The following is a 25000-nucleotide window of genomic DNA, read 5'->3' on the forward strand; positions in this document are numbered from 1 at the left end:
GCAATAACACACAAGCACACCAAATTTGGTTCATTTTCATCAATGTATGTGTCAACCACAACAGACTATGTGCTAGGTGGCGCTATAGAGTTCCTAAGCCACACCCTAGGCCAAAGCTCTGTCTCTGACTAGTAGTAGCAATAACACACAAGTCCACCAAATTTGGTTCATTTTCGTGAATGTTTGTGTCAACCACAACAGATAACATGCTGCTAGGTGGCGCTATAGAGTCCCAAAGCCACACCTTAGGCCAGAGCTCTGTCTCTGACTAGCAGAAGCAATTCCACATGTAGCTGCCAAATTACATCCAATTCCTAACCTTTTTTCTGCCTATAACACCAACTTCCTGTTTCTTAATAAAACGCCATAATTCAAACCTTCGCCATTTCAATATACTTCAAAAATTCAAAAATCTGGTCGCAATTCCTCTCGGGCAACCCCTCAAGATCATTTTAGTGCTGATATGACATGATTTCGATAAACCGTCTAGGAGAAGTATTTCAAAATACGTGATGTGCAAAAATCATAATCATAATCATAACTCAAATTCCTCTAAGATTCACTATATAGTTTAAATGTAAAACTTGTTCAGAATAATACAACACACATGTCCACCAAATTTGGTTCATTTCCGTGAATGTATGTGTCAACCACAGTAGACGGCGCGCTAGGTGGCGCTATAGAGTCCCTGAGCCACACCCTAGGCCACAGCTCTGTGTCTGAGTATCAAATGCAATTCTACATATGCCAGCTAAATTGCAAGAGTTTTAGAGCATGCCAAGTTGGTGAAAAATGTTACTGGTAAGATAATTATACTATAATAATAATAATAAGAATAATCTGAGCAAAAACAATAGGGCCTTGCACCTCCGGTGCAGCCACTTTCAGTGGCCGCACCTCGGTGCTCGGGCCCTAACCAGAAAAGTCCACGTTAAGTCCACTGCATCCAAATCAGATGGCTGAGAAAACAGTCCGAGTCGAACTTAAGACTTAACGTAGATTAACATACGTTTCTAGGTCCTTTGCAAATGGATTTATTCTGGAGAGCTCATCAATGTTTCATTTTATTGTCATCAAAGTAATAAATATGAAGTGAAATTGTTTCCGTGGCATACTAGATTACGTTACAGGTTAAGACCATGATGTCATAAGTGACTGACTAGGAAGATGTTGTGATTTGTAGGCTATACTGCAGTCAGCAGCCAACAAATTTACAAGACATCGTAAAACAGTAGAAGCTATTATTTTGTTACTACATCTACTCTCTGTCAAATAAGGTTGCATTTTCAGCTCTGAACAAAACCGTTCTGGAGTTATTCAAGCACAAGTCGAATGTGCATTTTGTTACATTTGTCCCTCCTAGCCGGGATGAAAGAAACAGTTCAAGCTTCCCACAACTTCAATATTTGACGACATTTCAAATATTACATATGAATGGTACTTCAAATAGGTGTTATCTTAAACTGGGCATACACTGTGCGATTTTTTCAATCGCGGTATTCAGCTGCTGCTCATACTGCGTGAGTGAATTCGCAAGGGCAGCTCACGATTCCTGTTCTCACACTACACGATCCGATGGTCGGATGCGATTTGACTGCTCACACTGTACGTCCATATCCAACTCGTCGGACTCTTTTATGTGGAACTTTATCAGCTGTGCTGCCATGCGGCTCCGTGTTGTGTTGTGCCAGGTCAGGTGAGGAGAAATAAGCAGCAGGTCTCTGAAAATAAGCCATAATAAAGACACAACCCCAAAAAGTTATAGCATCCCCTCCACGAACCCCTGTTACATTTCTGGGGTGGTCATAGAGGAGCCTACAGTTAGCCTACACTACAGTGTAGAGTCGACGCAGCTGCATAGCCTAGGTTCAAAATGCCCTCTGTATAGGCTAGCCTACGTGTAGGCACTGCGTGCAACTTCACACAAAATCAAGCTCAAGTCACTTAAAATAAGCAGACTATGGCAACACCGTTTGTTTTGTTGTCCGTATCTGTGTTTGTGCATGTGTAGTGTGACAGGTTGAGGTAAATCGGCTCGTAACAGTGCTTCAACAGTGCGATAGACTCACGAGGGGCGACCAGGATTTCAAACAGGTTTGATATTCTCCCGATCGATCGGGAGGTGGTCGGGAGGTGGTCGTGAGGTGGTAATCGCTTCTCCTTACCCCATGTATACTACACGATGCGAGACGCACGACTGAGCCAAAATTCGGCCCGATCCCCAAAATAGTCTCACGACTCAAAAATCGTGGCAAAATGGGCCAAAAATCGCAAAGTGTATGCCCAGCTTTAGATAGATTGCTGCTGGGCTATACATCTTGGTGAATATATATTTGTGTGTATGTGTATATAATATACACCTCTGTCCAAAAGTATTAGAACACATGCTTAAAGTTAAATATAAAATCATCTTTTGGAAATGTATCTTAATGCCTTAAATGAAACAATGAGGAACTATTCAACCTTTAAGGACATTAATTTTCTTTGTGAATGAATAATGTATTGTAGATAAATAAATGTTTTCCTTAAAATATGGGGAGTCATAAGTATTGGAACGCCCATGTTTAATTCCCATAGAGGATTTTTATTTTTATTTTTAAAGGCCAGTTATTTCATGGATCCAGGACACTATGCACCCTGATAAAGTCCCCTTGGCCTTTGGAATTCAAATAACCTCATGTCAACACTATGCACTTAACATACTAAGAGTTTGGCATGCTTTATGTCAGTTATTAGCTGTTAGCTAATTAGCTGGTTTGAATTGCATTGAGCTCATGCACCATGTAGAGTAGACCATGTACATCATGTCTGCAGCAAGACATGACACGACTTCCACACCCGCACATGTGACTTAAGCGATACTTTTCCCTTAATGTGTGTGTGTGTGTATATGTACAGTATATATGTGTGTGTGTGTGTGTGTGTGTGTGTGTGTGTGTGTGTGTATAATGTGTATATGTATATGTGTGTGTGTGTGTGTGTGTGTGTGTGTGTGTGTGTGTGTGTGTGTGTGTGTGATGTGTATATGTATATGTGTGTTATGCGTGTGTGTGTGTGTAATGTGTATATGTATATGTGTGTGTGTGTGTGTGTATAATGTGTATATGTGTGTGTGTGTGTGTGTGTGTGTGTGTATAATGTGTATATGTATATATGTGTGTGTATAATGTGTATATGTGTGTGTGTGTGTGTGTGTGTGTGTGTATAATGTGTATATGTATATATGTGTGTGTGTGTGTGTGTGTGTGTGTTACAGTGCTGGCTGGTGTCCCCAGGTCCAAGCGTTCCCTGTGGGATCTGAGAGGATTGATCGAGTGTGCTCTGCCCTCCAGTTGGCCTGTCTGGAACTTTGCCGACTACGGCTGCTACTGCGGCAAGGGAGGATCCGGCACCGCCGTCGACCAGCTGGACAGGTCTGAACCCACTAGGGTCAGGGTCTTAATCTACTGGAATTAGGGGTGTGAACCCACTGGGATTAGGGTCCTAATCTATTGGGATTAGGGTCCTAATCTACTGGGATTAGGGGTCTGAACCCACTGGGGTCCTAATCTACTGGGGTTAGGGTCCTAATCTAATGGAGTTAGGGTCCTAATCTACTGGGGTTAGGGTCCTAATCTACTGGGATTAGGGGTCTGAACCCACTGGGGTCCTAATCTACTGGGGTTAGGGGTCTGAACCCACTGGGGTCCTAATCTACTGGGGTTAGGGTCCTAATCTAATGGAGTTAGGGTCTGAATCCAGATTCAGCAATGTAACTTATGAACCTATTTTGATAAATGATCCTAAAACATGTTTGCTAGTACTAGTAGACTACCACACAGTTGCTGAATGTATGTTATTTCGGGTTAGTTTGCAACAATATACAAGTTTAACCGAAGTCCTTGCAACCTAGCTAGGTCACTAGCAGTTCCCATTCACTTTTAGTTTACTGTGCTAACATCAACTAGCTAGCTCGGTTAACGGGCGAAAATAAATTATTTACCCGTGCCTGAGGGAGTGTTGGCATCACACACAAGCAATAAAATAGTTCATATTATATATTCATATTTATATTTCCTAAGGGGGGAATTCTCCCATGCGCGTAAGGGTGTGTAAGTAAAAAAAACGCGTAACTGCACACATTTCCCTCTGCACAAATTGTGTAGTTCGCTTACAGTTTTTTCTGATTGCTTAAGCACATTTTTTGTAACTATTGGCTATTTTTGCAAAACTCTACACACAAATAACAAAACCTTTCACCAAATTATCAAAACATTGTAGTTTTCTTGCAAAAGCGAACACAGCTTGATTAACTCTCCACACCTTCGTAAAAATGGTGTTTCTGTATCAAGCAGTAAACACAAGCCATCATTTACTAAGCACACAATGTTTCAACTACACACTGATGGTATGAATACAAGACACATCTGGCTTTTGCTTTCTCTGTGCACAAGGTAGGCTACAGTATGTCAGTTTGAGGTCATACTTTTATCATAGTTCTGTAAACATACAGGGACCCAAACAAAAGTATTGGTGTTCACGCTCATCAAAATAAAATACAAAGTCAAAACACAAAATAGTAATTTCACTGAGACCAAAAAAAATAAAAAAATCTGTCTACATCATGACTTCTCTCTGGGTACGGCCACAAAATGTCATCTACATCGCATGCAATGTCCTCCTGTCCAAGGCACCGGGCTCCTTGTCCTTGTTGTCCTCTCCCTCTCGCTCCTTCACCTCCTTGTCCTCTTCCTCCTCCTCTTTCTCCTACTTCACCTTCATGTCCTCTTCCTAGGCTTCCTCTAATTCTCACTCTTCCTGCTCCCTCCATTGTACTCCACACGGATATCTTACCTGTGCCTTATTTACTGCACACTGCTTAGGCTGATTGCAAAGTGGACTAATTATCTAAAACAGTTTTCATGATGTGACCGTATGCCATACAGTTGGTAAAACAGTGTAGATAATAATAAATGTGTGTATAATTTAGCTAGGAGTGTGTTGGAAATTTGGAAATTGAGTGTAAGCAGTGAGTTGTGTTTAACCCTATGAGCCCGACGGACGCAAAGTGCGTCAAAAAACGCACACATTTTCTTTGTTACATTGCTCCGCTATTATTAGTCACAGCGAGATTAGACTTATATTGTAGGAAAGAGCAGAACCGGGGCTTTCCAACGATACTAGACACTTGTCTGTACGATCAAGTATGAAAATAAAATAAATTCATGAAGTTAAATCAAAGTATATCATATTTACATTCTATATTGCTCTGCGTTCACCGGCGCATCCAGAACTCTGGCTTGAATTACTCGCGGACCACGCATCGCACAGACATGACACGCATATCAAATGAAAGAGGAGAAGCAGAGCTTTGCATTGATACCAAATACATCAATCATTTCGTATGATAAAATCAGACCAAGTTACAAACAAATAATAATGTCATATAGCTTTGGCTACCTTTACTCTCGTTTGATTTCCTCGTGAAATCGCGATCAAAAAGATATGGCACGCATGTCAGATGAAAGAGGAGAGCTAGAGCTATCCACAGATACCAAATACAACCTTCTAGGCCATAAAACAGATGAAGTGACAGCAAAATAATAACTTCATTTAGCTCCACTTACCTCGTGTTTTTGAGTGGCATAATAGCCTTTGTTCATAATCCAATGTTATCATGTGTTTCTTTATGGCAAGTCACGTTCATAACACGGTTTTGAGATCCTAGCAAACTCCTGTATGGTATCCAATTCAAGACTCATATTGCATCCAAATTTGTTTGACAAATAAACACTTTTTGCCTTTACTTTGTTCATTGCAATGCAGTAAAACAAATATTATAGAGAATCATCATCTGTGCACGTCATGTGTGCTACCGCAAACAAGTCATGTCAGATCAGCTAGTGCAGTGTTTTTCAACCACTGTGCCGTGGCACACTAGTGTGCCTTGACACATTGTTAGGTGTGCCTTGGGAAATTATCCAATTTCACCTAAGTGGTCTAAAAAAGAGTGAATAGAAATAATTTTCTTTGTGTTCATTTGATTCCTATTCAAGACACTTTGACAAGAATGACTTGATATCGTTAATGCGGGCTACAGATTTTTATTTAATTTCATTTTCAATAAAATGTTATTTTATTTAAAATTTTCGGCTGGTGGTGTGCCTCAGGATTTTTTCAATGAAAAAAGTGTGCCTTGGCTCAAAAAAGGTTGAAAAACACTGAGCTAGTGTCACAAATATGGAGCGCAAAAAGTGCCAAAAAGTCATTTTTTCATCACTAAATAAAAATTGCCATTTATTTCTGGAAGGCACACACCACATATTTCTGTAAATTCCTCAGCCCCAAAGTATACCTCCACCATGGTTCTTATATTGCCATTTTCAGGACAGTCAGGCCTACACAACCATGCAAGTTTCGTCGAGATGTGAGCTTGCTGTGGTGAGATACATGTCAAAATGTAAGAATTTGTATAGTGCGCTTTTCAAATTTTTATTATTTAAAAATCTAAATCAAATCAAAGTAAGTATTTATACATGATATTGTGGCAGATCTGGATAGCCTAGACTGTGCTGAAAACAACAATATGTAGCATGTGTGAATGGCACTTACAATGACCAGGATAAATGCTTCTAACTAGAGGTAGTGAAAATGCCCTTAAAACAGCTTAGGGCTCATATTAAAGTTCCGCAAAAAGAGTGCTGTGCAGTGAATTGTGCCTACAGTTTTGCAAAGTGTGTGTAACAAAATTGCAAACTGAGTGCAAAGCAGTGTTTGTGCTTTTAGTTTGGCTAACTCAGTGAGTGGTTTTGCTATACATATTAATAGTTTTAGAAATTGTGCTACAAGAATCACGATTAGCGCTTAAGCATTCAGAAAAAACTGTAAAGGACCACACCACCACTTTTGCATATTAAACTATGTTATTCCCTTAACTAAGACATACCTGATGATACATACCTCTCACGTTTCAATGCGTGCACTCACTGGCTCTGGCACGCGGGGCAACTTTGATAGCACTTAGCTAGCCCAGTTCATTCATTAGGATCCAAACAGAGATGTTAGAAGCGACCAAACGCCTGCATGTTTCCCCTATTAAAACACAGTTACACGAGTAGTCACAGTATGGTGAGAGAAAATAAAACATGGCACATTTCTATGCGGGTAAGAGGGATAACTATAATGTGTGGCGGAATAACAATTGGGGGCACTTTGGCTCGGCGCAGTAATATCCTCACTTCAAAGTGAAACTGAAAGTGCAAGAGTGAGGATATTACTGACTGCTTTTTGAATTATGAATTATGAAAGTCTTTGTTAAGCTATGTGATGACACCATTTTACTATAGGCCGTTCTTTATTCAGTTCATCTTGCTTACGTTTTCAAAATCAAAGACTGGTTGGTGTTCTTTCTGGATTTAAATGGCATTCAGAAGGTCAACGAAAGTCCACGTTCCACGTTTTCATACCAACCTTAATTAAGGAGTTGGGTGGGTCAGTCTGGTCATTTTTTAAATAAATTGCGTCTCTTTCATAAGGCCGCCTTGATTTCAAACTTGTGCAATATGTCAGAAGCCGGGACGGCAGTCTACGCGTAAAACAGACGTGCGGAACTGGAACGCGTTAGTAGAAGCTTGCGCTTCATTTACGCATAACGGAGAATTGCTTAACTGACCAGTCCGACTGATTTCCTGTTGAGGGTGGTCAGCTTGGTGTGTCCTGCCCTTAACACCTCTGGAGGAGTGTGTGTGTGAGTGTCTGTGTGTGTGTGTGTGTCCTGCCCTTAACTAGCCTGACACGCCCTCCCAGTGACGTAGCCTAACACCTTCGGCGTTGCTGCTGCTGGTCTGGCCCATGGAGGTATTATAAGAACTGGAGAAAGTGAACAAGTCCCGCCCCCATTCATTTCAATGGGAATGCTAGGCTAGTGAAAATTGCCAAAATTGAACGATTTTTTCAGGCTTCAACATGGCGTTTCAAGGGGCTTGTTTCCGGTGCCGTTTTACTTAGCCAATTAAGTGCCAGGTTACCGATTGACGTAAGGTACAGAAGGAGAGCTCGTGCCCACACTAAGCTCGTGCATGAGCTGAGAGTGGAACAGCCACCAATCAGCATGAGAAAAACGCAGGGAAAACGGCACCGGACATGATGTATTTCTGGAAAATGGCGACGAGGAAGTGCTTTGCTAATCGGCGAAGCTAACCAGTCAAATCCTGACCCCCTGGTCTGGCCAACTGCTCATCGGGCAGGATTCCTGAATTCCCCAAAACTGCAGAACTGCCCCCTTTGGTCGAGAACCAATCAACTTTGAGCAGCTCCAACGGCTCTGGGTAGAGGCGTGTTCAAGGCAGAGGAAAGAGTGTTGTGATTGGTTTAAACTTGGCAAACTCCTTTCTGACATCGACCAGTAGCAAATCAAGTCACTTAAAGGAGGCGGGTCAACCAAGCACTTGGAGAAAGTGTTGAGAACAGGCTCTTGGTCAGACCAAAGTCTCGCAGAGCCTTTAAAGTCGATGGCAATCAGGCTAGCCCTTAACACCTCTGGAGGGGAGTGGGGTGACCAGTCTGTGGTTGGGGTGTCTTAATGTGTGTGTGTGTGTGTGTGTGTGTGTGTGTAGGTGCTGTGAGACTCATGATCATTGCTACGGTGCCGCTATGGCCCTGCCTGCCTGCAGTTCTGCATTGGACTTGGACAACCCCTACACCCACGGATACTACTACCAGTGTGATAAGGCCACCAAGACCATCAGCTGCCTGGGTAACACACACACACACACACACACACACACACAACCCCTACACCCACGGATACTACTACCAGTGTGATAAGGCCACCAAGACCATCAGCTGCCTGGGTAACACACACACACACACACACACACACACACACACAATACACATTCACGCACTCACTCAGCTGGGTAATACACACACACATACACACACACACACATAAAACTGGTTTCTTGAGTAGATCTTTCCCTCTCTTCTCCAGCTTAGAGTGACACATGGCCCCCCTTATCTCTCTCCCCCCCCCCTCTCTCCCTCCATCCCTCTCTCTCCCCCCCCTCTCTCCCTCCCTCATCTCTCTCCCCCCCCTCTCTTCCTTCCTCATCTCTCTCCCCCCCTCTCTTCCTCCCTCATCTCTCCCCTCCCCCCCCCCTCTCTCTCTCCCTCTCTCCGCTGCAGCTAAGAATGACGCATGCCAGATGTTCATCTGTGAGTGTGATAAGCACCTGGCTGAGTGCATGAGCACGGCTCCTTACGTAAAGGCTCACGACCACTACGACCAGGCCCTGTGCCACCAGCACAGCTAAACGCCACACCTGCCATGGCCTCAGGGTGTGTGTGTGTGTGTGTGTGTGTGTGTGCCACCAGCACAGCAGAGCACCAAGACACGCCCACCTCCAGAGCAAGACCACGCCCCTGGATAAGCCACGCCCACAGGGTCATGACTCAAAAATAATAAAGTCAAACGTCCATTTCACAGCATGTCTCAGATGCCTTTGATACACACACACACACACACACACACACACACACACACACACACACACACACACACAGCACGTCTTAGACGCCTTTGTTACACACACACACACACATACACACACAGCACGTCTTAGACGCCTTTGTTACACACACACACACACAGCACGTCAGCACAGCACGTCTCAGACGCCTTTGTTACACACACGCTGTTGAAAAAGCAACAATGCAGTAATAACCTAAGCTCTGTCGTGCCCATCCACTGCACTGTAGCCTAAGCGACCTTTAGTCTCCCAATAGCTGCCACTAGCTCACTCGGACATTAGCAGCTACTAGCAGAGGTTAGCAAACTATTCTAGTTTTGGGAGCGTATAAGCTGTAGGCTAGCGTAAGATGCGCCCTTGATTATCTTTTCAGTATAAGCTATAGGCTAGCACAAGATAACCCCTTGATTAGCTTTACAGTATAAGCTACACGCTAGCATAAGATATGTCCTTGATTATCTTTACTGTATAAGCTGTAAGCTAGCATAAGATAAACCTTGATTAGCTTTACAGTATAAGATATAGGCTAGCACAAGATAACCCCTTGATTAGCTTTACAGTATAAGCTACACGCTAGCATAAGATATGTCCTTGATTAGCTTTACTGTATAAGCTGTAAGCTAGCATAAGATATACCCTTGATTAGCTTTAAAGTTTAAGCTGTAGGCTAGCATAAGATACACCCTTGATTAGCTTTACAGTATAAGATATAGGCTAACATAAGATACACCCTTGATTATCTTTACAGTATAAGCTACACGCTAACATAAGATACACCCTTGATTATCTTTACAGTATAAGCTACACGCTAGCATAAGACAACCCCTTGATTAGCTTTACAGTACAAGCTAATGGCTAGCATAAGATACGCCATTGATTAGCTTTACAGTATAAGATATAGGCTAGCATAAGATACATCCTTGATTATCTTTACAGTACAAGCTACACGCTAGCATAATATACACCCTTGATTAGCTTTACAGTACAAGCTAATGGCTAGCATAAGACACACCCCTGATTATCTTCATTACATTGCAATAGGCGAGTTCATGATGGCTGCGCAGCGCAAGAACTGCACAGCACAAGATGCGCGTGCTTGAAATCTGTCCACGATGGTCTAGATGGGTGTGTTTTCGACTCGGCAGTTGGTATCACATGGCCTCAACTTATCGCGGGAGCAAGGCGGGGCAAGGCGACTGCAGCTCTCTAGGTACAGTGGAGCCTAGACCCGCCCAGACCCGCCCAGACCCTGCCCACATGACGTCAGGACTCTGCCCCAATTGGCTTTTACATCCCTGACGTATGTGCAGGTGTTTAGATGCCTCTTCATATCCACAAGGGTCCGTGCGGGTCGTGCCTCATGTTTGGTCACATGGTCACGTCTAGACTGCTCCCGCTGCTGCAAGAGGTCATTTGGAGTTGAACTTGAACGCGCCTATTGGCTGTGTCCAGAAGTCAAGCGTGCACGCTCGATAGTACCTTCTTACCGGTAGCGTCTAAGTTAGCTTGCTCCTCAGTATGCGTCCCTACATACATTTGGACAGCACTAACTAGTTGGCGTCACCTGACTCGGGGAGGGGGGTGTGTTGACAATTTGCATGACGTGTGGAGCTTGACCTGCGCTGCGCAATGGATTATGGGATACCTGAGGGCAAAAAAGATGCATCGATGCACGCTTGGAAATCACGCCAAACGAAGTACCCAACTAGTGAGAGCGCTTGACTTTCGGACAGTCTATTCTGACGTAACTTCCAGAAAATGCACACTGCCCAGCGTGCGTACTGATGTTTCAGACACAGCCACTGACTGTGGCTCAGGCATCTGCTTACAATTGGGGACAGCTGAGGAAGTAGAGAGATCACAAGACTGACTGCAAATATTCCTCGTCTCAGTGTTGCATTAATCCCATAAAGGCTAAAGGTGGTGTGAGGTTGGACAGGTGCCCCATGGCTTGATATCCCTGCTGAACAAACCAGCCTGACCGGCTAAAGGTGGTTTGCTGGTTGACCAGCTTGTTAACCAGCTTATTTGACCACCCTATGATGGTTAACCAGCTAGACCAGCAAAACTCTCGCGAAAACACACCTTCAGCTGGTTTACCCAGCTCATGATGGTAATTCAGCTGGGATGTCCCTGCTGAAAAAAACAGCAAGAAACCAGCTTAGGCTGGTAGCTGGTTTTAGCTGGTTTTAGCTGGTCTTTGCTGGTTTTCTTCCAGCTATTGCTGGTCTTTGCTGGTGTAGCTGGTTAGGCCACCAGCTAGACATGCTGGCGTGACCATCTGAGGAAGCTGGTCGTGCTGGTGTGACCAGCCTGTCATTTGGGATACAGCTGGTTTAAGATGGTCATGCTGGTGACCAGCCTGTCAAGCTTGACAAAGATGGTCAAGCTGGTTTTCTAGAATGACCAACATAAGCTGGGGTGGCCAGTAAAAACCAGCAATGTAGACCAGCAACACCAACTAAAATGACCAGCTTAAGGTGGTACGACAATCAAAACCAGCTGAATTACCATCATGAGCTGGGTAAACCAGCTGAAGGTGTGTTTTCGCGAGAGTTTTGCTGGTCTAGCTGGTTAACCATCATAGGGTGGTCAAATAAGCTGGTTAACAAGCTGGTCAACCAGCAAACCACCTTTAGCTGGTCAGGCTGTTTTTTTCAGCAGGGGTGACATTACTGACTAATTAAACTAAACAGTTGGACCTTCAAGCACTACAAAATGAAATACTTCTTTTATGAAAACATAAGACAATTCAGCGTCGCCTGATAAACTCAATACCATGTCATCCAGAGCCACAGTAGAAACAATCAGTTATTTTATTAGTAAATTCATTAACAAATGTGTGTACATTTTCATACACTACATGTGGTTCAGTACAAAGTCAGTAAGCATTAATCACATTCTGTAAATACTTATCAAATGAACTTATGAATATTAATCAATCCCACTCAGGTGACGAATATTAATCAACCCCACTCAGGTAGCAGACTGCTCCCTCTAGTGTAGAGCTGGGTGAACAGCACGCCTCTAGTGTAGAGCTGGACGGACAACTCAGACCAGAAGCTGCCCTCTGAGTTCACCAACACTAGCAGTGTGGCTCACGCTCACATGATGTCCCTTATAGACACACGTTTGATATGTGTGTGTGTGTGTGTGTGTGTGTGTGTGTGTGTGAGAGAGAACATTAGTATGCATGATCTCTATGTAGGTCTGTCACCATAAGGCAGCGGTGCATGTCTGCAATAAACCAGGAGTGGATCCCCCTTAAGTCCCCCCCCCCACCACCACCACCACCATACACCCTCCTGACATAACCGTTTAGGAGGAACGATGGAGAGGAGAGGAATCAATGGATGGAATGAGGAGAGGAATCAACGCTTACAAATCCACTTCATAGACGGAATAAAATCAACTCTTTCAGAACTGCACTTCATAGACGGAATAAAATCAACTCTTTCAGAACTGCACTTCATGGACGGAATGAGATGAACTGCTGGCAGGGTTCTACTGAATGAAACTATTGGTGGGGTTCTGTTGTGTGGGATGGAACACTGGTGGGGTTCTCTTGAATGGGATGGAACACTGGTGGGGTTCTATTGAATGGGATGGAACACTGGTGGGGTTCTATTGTGTGGGATGGAATACTGGTGGGGTTCTACTGAATGGGATGGAACACTGGTGGGGTTCTATTGTGTGGGATGGAACACTGGTGGGGTTCTACTGAATGGGATGGAACACTGGTGGGGTTCTACTGAATGGGATGGAACACTGGTGGGGTTCTATGAGGGTGTGAGTGGGAGGTGCAGGATCTAGATGAGCTGGGCCTGCACGGCGATGGAGGGCTCCTCGATGTCCGCTTTACTCTGAATCATCCGCAGCTCCAGCTCTGCTGCAGTAGGCCGTCTCCCCACCGCCACCGCTGAGACACACACACACACACACACACGCACGCACGCACAAACGCAAGCACACACACACACACGCACGCACGCACGCACGCACAGTGGACATACACACACGCGCACGCACGCACGCACACACACACACACACACACACACACACGCACAGTGGACATACACATAGTTAAAACCAGGCTTCTAAAACAGATATACAATTCAAAGACTTTTCCCTGACTTTCTCTGATGAAAAAGCTGAATTTCCATGAGCTACTATAGACTGAATCAACATCATAGATCATAGACTTCAGAATAGATGCGCAGCATTCAATAATCTGACTTTTTAGAGTGGGAGATAAATAAATGGACATTGAATAAGCAAAACTGGGCTAACCACAACCAGTTAAGCAAGCAGTAAAACTAATTACCAGACATACACCAGTTCTGCGTAGACATACTGTACATATATATTTGCACTAATGTATTTTGGCAAGTAAATTTGAAACTGCTACAACAAAATTCCATGACTTTCCATGTCTGGAATAGATTATCAAATTTCCATGATATTCCAGAAATTTCCATGACCCGTGGGAACACATCGTTCAGAGACACACACACACACACATACACACACACATCACTGTGTCTCAAATGGCGCACTTCTGCACTTAAAATACTTAATTTGAGTGTGTGAGGGCATTCACACTGAAACTTCGAACGACACGAAGGGCACTGCAAGTCCCCGGATGGTGCACTCATAACGGTCAAAAAGTTGAGTGTGGAACGCTGGACACTTAACGGACGCCATCTTGGCTATATAGCGGAAGGGGAGGGAGTATTTTCAAACTCGTAGAAATCGCGGTAGAGGCCCCGGCAGTGGCGCAACTGGCTGGGGCACCTGCACCGTACGCTGGCGACCCGGGTTCGTTTCCCGCCCCGTGGTCCTTTCCAGATCCCACCCCGACTCTCTCTCCCACTCACTTCCTGTCATTCTCTCTACTGTCCTGTCCAAATAAAGGCATGAAAAGCCCAAAAATAAATCTTTAAAAAAAAAGAAATCGCGGTAGAGAAATCTGAAGCAGCAGTGGTCGAAAACACACTTTACAGAGGTACAAGCAAGTTACAACATAAACTGTTAATGTTTTGACACAGTACGGCCATATCACGGTCGAATAGAGGACACCAATATAATGATATTTAAACGTTACGATCGTCATTTCCGTGAAGTGCACAGAGGTTAGCGTTTGATATGAGACGACACTATCCTGTTAAAATGTGCACACTATGCCAGTAAGCACACAGGGCACATAGGGTGCTGCACGAAAGTGTACTCACGGAAGTAAACTCAGAGCAGAGACACAGCTGGTACACAGACACACACACACACAGACACACACACACACACACACATCAAATCTCTCTCACACACTCACTGCGGGCATAGGCCATGGTCCTCTTGATGACGTGGTGCATGGTGGATACGGTCTTCTCACATGCCGTCTAATAGGGAGACAGACGTGTACAATACATATACTGTATATAAACAACTAATATAATATTATTAATTATAATAATAATAATAATAATATAAAAACATGTGTATATCAGACGTGTACAATACATATACTGTATATAAACAATTAATGTAATATTATTGATAATAATAATAATAATAATAATAATATAAAAACATCAGACATGTACAATACATATACTGTATACAATAAATAAAATAATAATAATATAATAACATAATATAGTACGCATGAGAGTGGGGTTGGTAATGGATATTGTTCGGCCATGGGTGTTGTTCGGCCGTAACCTGTGTGTGTGTGTGTGTGTGTGTGTATCTATCTCACCCTCAGGTCATTGGGGTGTGTGTGTGTGTTTGTGTATCTCACCCTCAGGTCGTTGGGGTGGGTGTGTGTGTGTGTGTGCGTGCGTGCGTGCGTGCGTGCGTGCGTGTATCTATCTCACCCTCAGGTCGTTGGGGTGTGTGTGCGTGTGTGCGTGTATCTGTCTGTCTGTATCTGTGTGTGTGTGTGTGTGTGTGTGTGTGTGTGTGTGTGTGTGTGTGTGTGTGTGTGTGTGTGTGTGTGTGTTGTGTATCTCACCCTAAGGCCGTTGGGGTGTATGTGTGTGTGTGTGTGTGTATCTCACCCTCAGGTCGTTGGGGTGTGTGTGTGTGTGTGTGTGTGTGTGTGTGTGTGTGTTTGTTTGTGTATCTCACCCTCAGGCCGTTGGGGTGTGTGTGTGTGTGTGTGTGTGTGTGTGTATCTATCTCACCCTCAGGTCGTTGGGGTGTGAGTGTGTGTGTATCTCACCCTCAGGTCATTGGGGTGTGTGTGTGTGTGTGTGTGTGTGTGTGTGTGTGTGTGTGTGTATCTCTCACCCTCAGGTCGTTGGGGTGTGAGTGTGTGTGTGTGTGAGTGTGTGTGTGTGTGTATCTCACCCTCAGGTCGTTGGGGTGTGTCTGTGTGTGTGTGTGTGTGTGTGTGTGTGCATGGATTAAAGTGAAAAAAAATCATCTGACTGAAATTTTTTTGTCAAAAAAAAAAAAAAAAAAAAAAAGGACACACGCAAGTGATGCAAATCAAAGGGCCTTAGCGTAGACCTCCGTTTACAAGTAACACATTTTAAAGTAGGCCTAGCTATTCAATACTGCAGACTGTTGCTTATTAAGAGTGCTCCCAGGGCCGGCCATAGCCCCCCAAAAAAGTTATAGGGGGTTGGGGGGTGTCACCCCCGAGAAAATGTATTAAATACTGTTATGTAAATGCATAAATTCTGCACACTTTCAGTCAGAGATTAGGGCCAGCATTATGCCTAAAATACATGTATGTCTCCAAAACATTCCTCACCTATTATCAGACATGCATGAAAACAATTAAAACTCACAGCCATACAGTAGGTTTACCGTCAGATAGGCCTCTGATATTGAAGATTTGGAATAATTGATAATGTTAATGTAATATGCAAAAGAATTGACATTTTCTGATGTCAGGATATAATTTGGTGTAACTTACATAGGCCCTAGGTGACATGTTGTTTAATTAGGTGCATGTCACTTTAAGATGTTTTAGTTTTTGAGTAAGAACGTGATGCACGGCATGAATGTTATATTAGAAGTTCCACGGTTTTTCTGACCGTGTTGGTCGTGTCAGTTATATGAGTATGAACTGTGCTGTTTGTTACAATAAACATTCAAGAATATTAACTTAAGACAATACATTTTTATAAGAACACGCGTCAATCGTAGGACTCCTGTTTCGTTTATTGGAAACGGACCTACGACTTTCTCTTTGAAGAAGACAAATTAGTCAAACTGTAGACTAAAGCTACTGGATCCTTTTGAATTGTATACGTTAACCTTGTTGGCTTTTCATAATTATTTTTAGAGAAATTAGCAGTTAAATATAAACAGTAGGATAGCCTAATAGTGGCGTGGCGCAGACACACACTTTCCCGTAGTCTCTGCGTTTCGAGCGCACCCGACTCTATTAATAATAATGACCGAAAGTAGGCTATAGCCATGTTCTTTTTGACTATTCATCTTTAAGCTCCCCAACACTGCTGACCTCTAAGTAGCCTAATTTGATGAGATCGGGGAACTAACCTACACAGCAAGTGCGGACAAGAAGTCATCGCAAACAACGCAGACCTTTGCGCAGCTAGTGCGTGAATGTCTGTCCTGATGCTATTCTATAGCCTACTATTACAACTGGCGAAACAACTGTTTATTTTCATTTTACTTTTATGAAGAATATTTAGCTCAAATCATAGACTAATTAAACTGAAAAAAACAACAGCTTTCCTGAACTTCTGCAAAGCTTGTTAACAAAAGCCTAGGCTGCGGCTCCAATGCATGGCTATAAATCAGGACTGTTCTTTCGTCTATTATTGTATCATTATGATTATGATGATGATGATTTGTTGCGTTTTGTGTCTACTCTGGTGAATATAGGGCTACTACAATCACAGTTGAGATCGCTACTCCGTGGGTGTGTGTGTATTTCTTCAAAAATCAGCGAGGCTCTCGCTTTTTCAAGAAGAGTGGTGTGGTGTATTTGTCTTTGGATTCTGTGTTTTTTTCACACCTTACCAAAGAGTATGCTTGTCTTTAGACTCTGCGAGTTCTTCGCCTTGCTAAAGAGTGTGTGCTTCCTCTTCTGTCTCTGCAAAACTTGCCTTGCAGAAGAGGAAGTGACTGTCAGTATCGTGTTTTTTGCAGGGGCCCCTTTTCAACGGGTTTAGGATGTACGAAAGGACTGATGCAAAAGAGAGAGACTTTCTCTATTTGGACCAAAAATCCTTGATCAGGACTCTGGGGTCAACAAGTGAAACTTTTTAGGAGGCTCTCTTTAATCTAGTCCTTTTTCACTGCTGATCCTATTGCCTGCAATCGTACCTATAATAAAGTGTCTTCACACTTTCGGAGAAAATAGATTGTTTATGGCAGCTGACTCTTGACTATGGTTACTGAGGTCAACCTCCGGTCACAGAGACCGCATCGCAGACGTTGTCTATCGAACAAGGGACCGCAGAAAGCTTCACAGTCACTATCGAAGCTGACCACACATATGTATTTTCTTTCTCCAGTGACAGACCTTTTGCAATCTATGAAAATAATTCAGTTAATCTAAACTAGTATTATTTTGAATTACTGAAAGATAAAAATTCTCAGTTATTAATACGCATCTGCTTTCAATAAGTTAAAGTAAGTTGTTTACTCACAACAAACTTAGTTTAATTTACTAACAGTGCAAAAAGATAATATGAATTTTTCAAGGATGAATCTGCATATTATACATGACATTACACAGATTTTGATTTTATTTGTAACAATTTGTGCTCAGTTTTTACATAAGTTTACTTATTAAAAACCAATTACCATATCCCTGCTTGTGTGGTATGCATTTAGACCTTATTTTACAGAAATACAACTGTTAAACGAAGCCTAGTTGGTTTTGTGACCGCTACGGTGTATAGAACTTTCCTTCCTAAATACACAGCTGAGTTCGCTACTCCTGTATGTGTCAGTGCATTGTGCAGTAAGTATTTGCCCATTAACGGTGTCTTAGAAAGTAAGCCCAAACCACAGACAAACTTACCCACTGGGTCCCCTCTGTAGGCTTGCGCCTCTTGCGAGAGGATCGATGTTCTCTTTGACACAGGGGAGGCAGGAAACACGAAAAAGAACTCTCGGCGGCTTTTAAACAATGCCCTAACAAAAGGTTAGGGCTTTGACTTTATTAAAAATAAAATACAATATATAAAAAAAAAAATCTATCTGTCTCTAAATGCAAAGTTCAGAGTCCAAAAGAAAAAGGAGAAGAGCCTTAAGTCCCCGCGAAGGAGACCTTTTATACTACTTTCACGCCCAAGTCTAAACCTATTGCGCTCCGACACGATCAAGTGTCTTTGTCTCTTTTTTTCTCTTTCTGGTGACCTTACTTTAAACTCAGGCCTGCACATGAACTACAAGCTTTTTCCTCTATACTAATTCTAAGCACATTTCATTAAACATGACATACTATATAAGTTGGATTAAAACACTTAAATCTTTTGATTAAACATTCTATCAAATTCAAGGGAAAAAAATACATTTTAAGTCTAAACAGTTATTCTTTCAAGTTTAAGTAAAAAATACAGTTTTATAATCTATTGCAAAATCATACTTCTATTCTAAGTAAAATTACATGTTTTTTATTTAAGCAGAATCACACTTTGAAAATCTGAGTAAATATTCTTTTCATATAAGTTTATCTCTCATTGCTGCATTTGCACATTTTTATTTGGTTTAGAGCAAGCTGGTATCAAGCAAGTATGTTTTAGATGTATGTCTAGCAAACCTTAAGGGTACAATCATACTTTTCCACGGTTTCACTTTCTACCACCTTCTACATCCTCCTCTGGAACCGTGGAAACGTCGATCCTGTTGCGTCTGGGTTGCTGGCCATGCCTGTTGGGTCGAGGATGCAGGCGTCGTATGGACCTACTTCTGGTTTGAGTGCGTCGAATCTACGCCAGCCAGCTGCCTCGATTTTTTTCTTCCTGTGACGGGTGTGTGTGTGTTCTCCCGTCACTGTCACAGTTCTAGTCTTCGTTTCAACTTCAGTTTGAGTCACCTCACCTCTTGTCTGGGGGATGTTGTTCAACAGGCTTCCAGCAGGTCATCTTCGGCTGCTTTGTGCGAGATTTTCTGGGCTAATGCCCCAATCTCTAACCATCCAAGTGACTTTCTGGGAAGTCCCTGTAAAAGTTGATTTCACAGTCGGGGACAGGGGGAGGTTTGTCAAACTCTGAGCCCCTCTTCCCGTCAATGATTGGGAGTAAAGAGTCATCTTGATCCAGAGTATCTGGATCTTTTGGTTCTTTTACTCTGTGGTCCAGAGTTTCCCCTGGAGAGTATGTTGTCCACCTAAGCAGAGTCCCAGCTGGGTCCGAGGGGTCCCCTCGGCCCAGCTTAATCGAGCCCTCCCCTGTGTCTGAGACGACAAGTTGTCCTTGGGCAAGACACCTGGGCTTAGTGTGTGTGGGTGTTGAGTGTGTGATCATTTTCGTAAACGTATGTGTGAAAGATGTACCCTGCCTGTCTTTGCTAAGGTCACAACGTTACCTGCTACGTTCACTACAATGTCTTCACCTTCGTTTGTGTTTTTGAGGCCCTGGCCTCTCGTCTGCTCTCTGTGGAGCAGGACAGGAGTGGCCATAGGCCCTGCATATGGGTGTTTTGTGGCTTTAGAGAGTTCTGGTTGCGATAAGTACTCATTAAGCAACATCAGTTGCCTGGGCTTGTCCCAGTTGACGGTGGCATTTGCTTTTATGTACTCTTATGCTGACCTCACTGTTCTTTCCACAACTCTTTGTGATTTGTTTCGGGTTTGTATACCATTGAGAATATTGCTTGAACGCCCATTTCCTCTATTCATTTTAATACTATTTTGTTCTTGAAATGAGTTGCGTTGTCCATTCTCAGTGACAGTGGTTGTTTGTTTGTGAAGTATTGTGCGATGCAATCAGCAATGACTCTTGCTGTTGCTTTTTTGCACGGGTAGACCTTTGTGTCACCCCCTGCATTGTCGGTTATTATTAGAAAATATTTATTCCCTAATGTAGTAGTAGGTAGGGGCACCGCAACGTCAGTGGAGTAGCACTCCCCTCGCCTTTTAACAGCGATGGGGTACATTTTGGTTCCCTTGTTGGCGCAGTTACTGCATTTGGTTTTCAGTTTTCCAAATAGTGGGTTTAAACCTGCTATCTGTATCTTATTTTTGTTTAGCCTTGAGAGGAGGGGTATTGTTGATCCCACTCCTTCTCCTTAGCTCTCGCCTTATTAGCGCTTGATCTCCTATCATATATGTATATTTGTTGTTGTTTATCTGTTGAGTTCCAACATGGCCAACCTGCAGCCAGGGGTGTACCACCGGGTATCGCATTTAATAATCTCTCTTGCTGTACTGCACTAGCCCCTTTATGTATCACAGTTCTCATGGCTTGATCTAGTGATATTTTCTTTTCTGTCACCTCTTTGGATAAGATTTTGAGTTGTTCCTCCAACTCATCCTCTCCTGGGGCTCTCTTGTGAGTTTTCACTAGATCAAAACATGTGCTTCCTGGAGGCACTCTAATGCCTTTGTTAACACTCAGGGCCAGGTTCATTGTCGGATCCTGAAGTAATTCTTCAGGAAGTCCTGCATCAACACAGCCTTTGAGATATACCGCGTCGGATTGCCCTTCCGTCCTAGGGGGAAGTAGGCCAAGAAGTTTTACGGTGCTCATCCCTGCGCCTAAGATTTGGCTTCGTGAAAAGGTGGAGGTGCCTAACTCTGGTTGAATTGCAGCACCACGGCTCTCTGTCCGCTCATTGCTGCTCCAGGTTGGCTGTGCTTGGGGAGGGTCTATAGAATTGAACAGGGCGTTTATTCCAAAGTATCTCTCTATAGACCGGTCTCTTCTATCACATCCCTGTTTGTAATAGTCATAACCTATAGCCAGCTGTGCCTCTTTCCATGTTCTGGTTATGCCAGGTAGGCCCAAAACTTCAGAGGATGAGGGCGCTTGGCCGATTACTTCTCTTTCCTCTCTTGAGGCTTCATACCAGGGGATGTTTGGTCTTTTATTCTCATTCTCTTTATATTGATAAGTTTGAGAAGTATTTAGTGGGCAGAAAGCTACTCCTTCGTATGTTGACCATATAGGTGGTTTACACGGGGGGGCTTTACAATTTTGTGTTCTATATTTAACCGGCGGTGATTTTTTGTTTTCCCCTCTAATATACTGTATCGGGTCATGGGGAGACGCGAACGATACAGTAGAGGGGGCTCGTATTATGGGTGCTCCTACACTTATCGGAGACGGCATGGCGTGGACCCTTGTGGGTCCTTGTGGGGTTGAATTTTGTAGTTGTGACCCTTCATATTGAAGACTGCTCGGGGTCCCCCTCGGGGGGGAAGGTCTGGGTGTTCGTGGCCAGGCCCTAGCTCTGTCTCGCCCTCGCTCTGGTGTGACCGGAACGCTGTATCTGAGGCCATCCTCTCTTTCCCCCACTTCCTCCTCAGACAAGGCGTGCTCGCCCGTGACGGGGATGGGGAGAGTGGAAGCGCTCAAAGAGGTCCCTTTTGGCACACCGGCGTATGCCTGTTTCATTAGACTTTCTAGGAATGCCTCATTTTCTTCTACGTCAACTAAGAACCTCACCGTTATGGGATTTGTGGCGGTTCCCCATGGGTAGGCTACTGCAACTGCTGCAAATAGCTCTCTCTGTCTAAGACCCAGAAAGGTTTTTCTTTGAGTACGCAGTCTTATGGTTACAATGGGATCATTGTCATCCGCTGCGTCTGCTATAGAGTACCTTATGGCCGCCGACAAATCATTAATTTTGGTGTTTTGCTGTATTCTCACCAATTGCACTGCGGAGTACCATTCCCTGAGGGCTCCTGGTGTGTTTAATCTCACCATCTCCCCCGGCTCAGGCTCTCCTATGCTGGTGGCTACTGTACTACGGGCTATACGATATCTGGCTGACCCGAAAGTCCTCCTTATCTCAGCCTCTTCTGGGGGATCTGTCATAATGTCAACTTGCCTCAATACAGTCAAAGCGCCCATGTTTTCAGATGGGGCCTGATCTGGTGGTGCGGCTAAGAAAATCATTCTAACTCCCCCGACCTCGGTCACAATTCCCTCCCTTTGTATCGGGGGGTCAGGAAACTCAGGTTCCACAGGCTCAACGCCTGGAGCTGCCCTTGTGCCGCCCGGGGGTCTGAAGATCGGGGGGAGTGTGTCTGGCATGTGTGATGTGATGTCAGCGATCAAAGGTGCTGTGGGAACGCTTATCACATCACTTCTTGTGCCATTATTTTGGTCTATCGATACCTGGGCTAGTGGTTTCCCTAACTCATCATTTAGGTTTTGAAATTTGTCTTCTGTTAGCGCTACTACTACGAAATGTCTTCCTGGGTTTAGCAGTACTACATTTCGGAGCGCCCCTGTTGCTGCTAGGGTGTCGTAACCAAAAACTCCATCACCAAAGGGAGGGGTTATTATGGTTCCTGACGCCATCAACACAGCTTTTTGTATCAATGTTTGTAAATGTTGCACCTGTTGGTGGTGGTTCATTGTCCCATCATGGGCTTCATAAGCGACGTGTAAGACTGTGCTAACCTGTGGGTCAGTTATGACCTTTTGTGCTATCACGGTTCCTGATCTCAGCGGGAGTTGTGATAATAGGTCGGCTCGATTATTTCGGGTCTCTTCACTCCAGCGGCCTTGCACTGCAGCAGCTACTCCTGCTGTGTGCGACAGCTGTACGTTTGCCGGGTTGAGAAAGGTGCCCCTGTCTGTACCGAAGTCTAAATCCAAAACATTTCCCAGGATTAACCTGCAATTTTGTGTAGGATTAGACGTGCGTGTCGGCCAACGGCGCTGCCTCCTACCACCCGGACTTTGGTGTCGGGCTATGGCTTCCCTCATAGCTCGCATACTGAAAGGAGCTTCTTGCTCATCATCTGAGTCAGATTTAGAGCTATCTGTCCATTCACTGTCTGCGGCTGCAGGGTCCATAATGCCCTAGTCTCGGCTGTTTAATAACTGTTCCTCCCTGCTAGGGACTCTTCAGATAGGTGCGGTCCCTCGTGGGTTAGCAACTCCCCACTTCACTCCGTGTTCTGGGTTCGCGTCAGGATACAACCAGTGACACCTAAGATTTGCCTTATGCTACGGATACAGTCAGCCTCTGTCGGCTTCAGTGATCGAACTTGGTTTGACCAGTAACTATCACGCGGCAGGATATATAAGGGCCGGTACCTTATAATCCTTGTTTGCCTTTTACTGGGTCGATTTGCGCCTTCGCTATTATTTAATGAGACTTTTATGCGCAGTTTGCGAGCCCTTTTTAGGTTTTGCCAGTGAGGCCTCTACTGGGTTATCTAAAAAGAAGCTCTTTGTGTATCGTACCCTATACACTGTTCTAGGTATTGTGGGTTCGAGCGCTTAAGCTAGTGTGGTGACTTGTTCGTCTTACTCAATCACTGCCTACACGTTGGGCGCCATGTTGCGTTTTGTGTCTACTCTGGTGAATATAGGGCTACTACAATCACAGTTGAGATCGCTACTCCGTGGGTGTGTGTGTATTTCTTCGAAAAACAGCGAGGCTCTCGCTTTTTCAAGAAGAGTGGTGTGGTGTCTCTGTCTTTGAATTCTGTGTTTTTTTCACACCTTACCAAAGAGTATGCTTGTTTTTAGACTCTGCGAGTTCTTCGACTTGCTACAGAGTGTGTGCTTCCTCTTCTGTCTCTGCAAAACTTGCCTTGCAGAAAAGGAAGTGACTATCAGTATCGTGTTTTTTGCAGGGGCCCCTTTTCAACGGGTTTAGGATGTACGAAAGGACTGATGCAAAAGAGAGAGACTTTCTCTATTTGGACCAAAAATCCTTGATCAGGACTCTGGGGTCAACAAGTGAAACTTTTTAGGAGGCTCTCTTTAATCTAGTCCTTTTTCACTGCTGATCCTATTGCCTGCAATCGTACCTATAATAAAGTGTCTTCACACTTTCGGAGAAAATAGATTGTTTATGGCAGCTGACTCTTGACTATGGTTACTGAGGTCAACCTCCGGTCACAGAGACCGCATCGCAGACGTTGTCTATCGAACAAGGGACCGCAGAAAGCTTCACAGTCACTATCGAAGCTGACCACACATATGTATTTTCTTTCTCCAGTGACAGACCTTTTGCAATCTATGAAAATAATTCAGTTAATCTAAACTAGTATTATTTTGAATTACTGAAAGATAAAAATTCTCAGTTATTAATACGCATCTGCTTTCAATAAGTTAAAGTAAGTTGTTTACTCACAACAAACTTAGTTTAATTTACTAACAGTGCAAAAAGATAATATGAATTTTTCAAGGATGAATCTGCATATTATACATGACATTACACAGATTTTGATTTTATTTGTAACAATTTGTGCTCAGTTTTTACATAAGTTTACTTATTAAAAACCAATTACCATATCCCTGCTTGTGTGGTATGCATTTAGACCTTATTTTACAGAAATACAACTGTTAAACGAAGCCTAGTTGGTTTTGTGACC

At 43.7% G+C, this 25000-nt stretch overlaps 2 protein-coding genes across 2 annotated transcripts in view; one reads left to right on the forward strand and one right to left on the reverse strand.

Moving 5' to 3' along the window:
- Positions 1-9435, forward strand: part of LOC134077963 (phospholipase A2-like) — an 11687-nt gene extending 2252 nt beyond the window's left edge. The window contains exons 3-5 of the mRNA XM_062533597.1: positions 3257-3413; positions 8595-8734; positions 9166-9435. Coding sequence (XP_062389581.1) covers positions 3257-3413; positions 8595-8734; positions 9166-9293 — 425 coding nt within the window. The 3' untranslated portion in view covers positions 9294-9435. The remainder of the gene's footprint in view (positions 1-3256; positions 3414-8594; positions 8735-9165) is intronic.
- A 2867-nt stretch (positions 9436-12302) lies between these two features.
- The window catches only part of pdxka (pyridoxal (pyridoxine, vitamin B6) kinase a), a 56092-nt gene continuing 43394 nt past the window's right edge, over positions 12303-25000 (reverse strand). Inside the window, exons 10-11 of the mRNA XM_062535477.1 lie at positions 14840-14906; positions 12303-13428 (exon numbers count right to left, since the gene is read on the reverse strand). Coding sequence (XP_062391461.1) covers positions 13319-13428; positions 14840-14906 — 177 coding nt within the window. The 3' untranslated portion in view covers positions 12303-13318. The remainder of the gene's footprint in view (positions 13429-14839; positions 14907-25000) is intronic.

The sequence above is a fragment of the Sardina pilchardus genome, chromosome 4 (assembly GCF_963854185.1).
Source record: "Sardina pilchardus chromosome 4, fSarPil1.1, whole genome shotgun sequence".
Lineage (NCBI taxonomy): Eukaryota > Metazoa > Chordata > Actinopteri > Clupeiformes > Clupeidae > Sardina > Sardina pilchardus.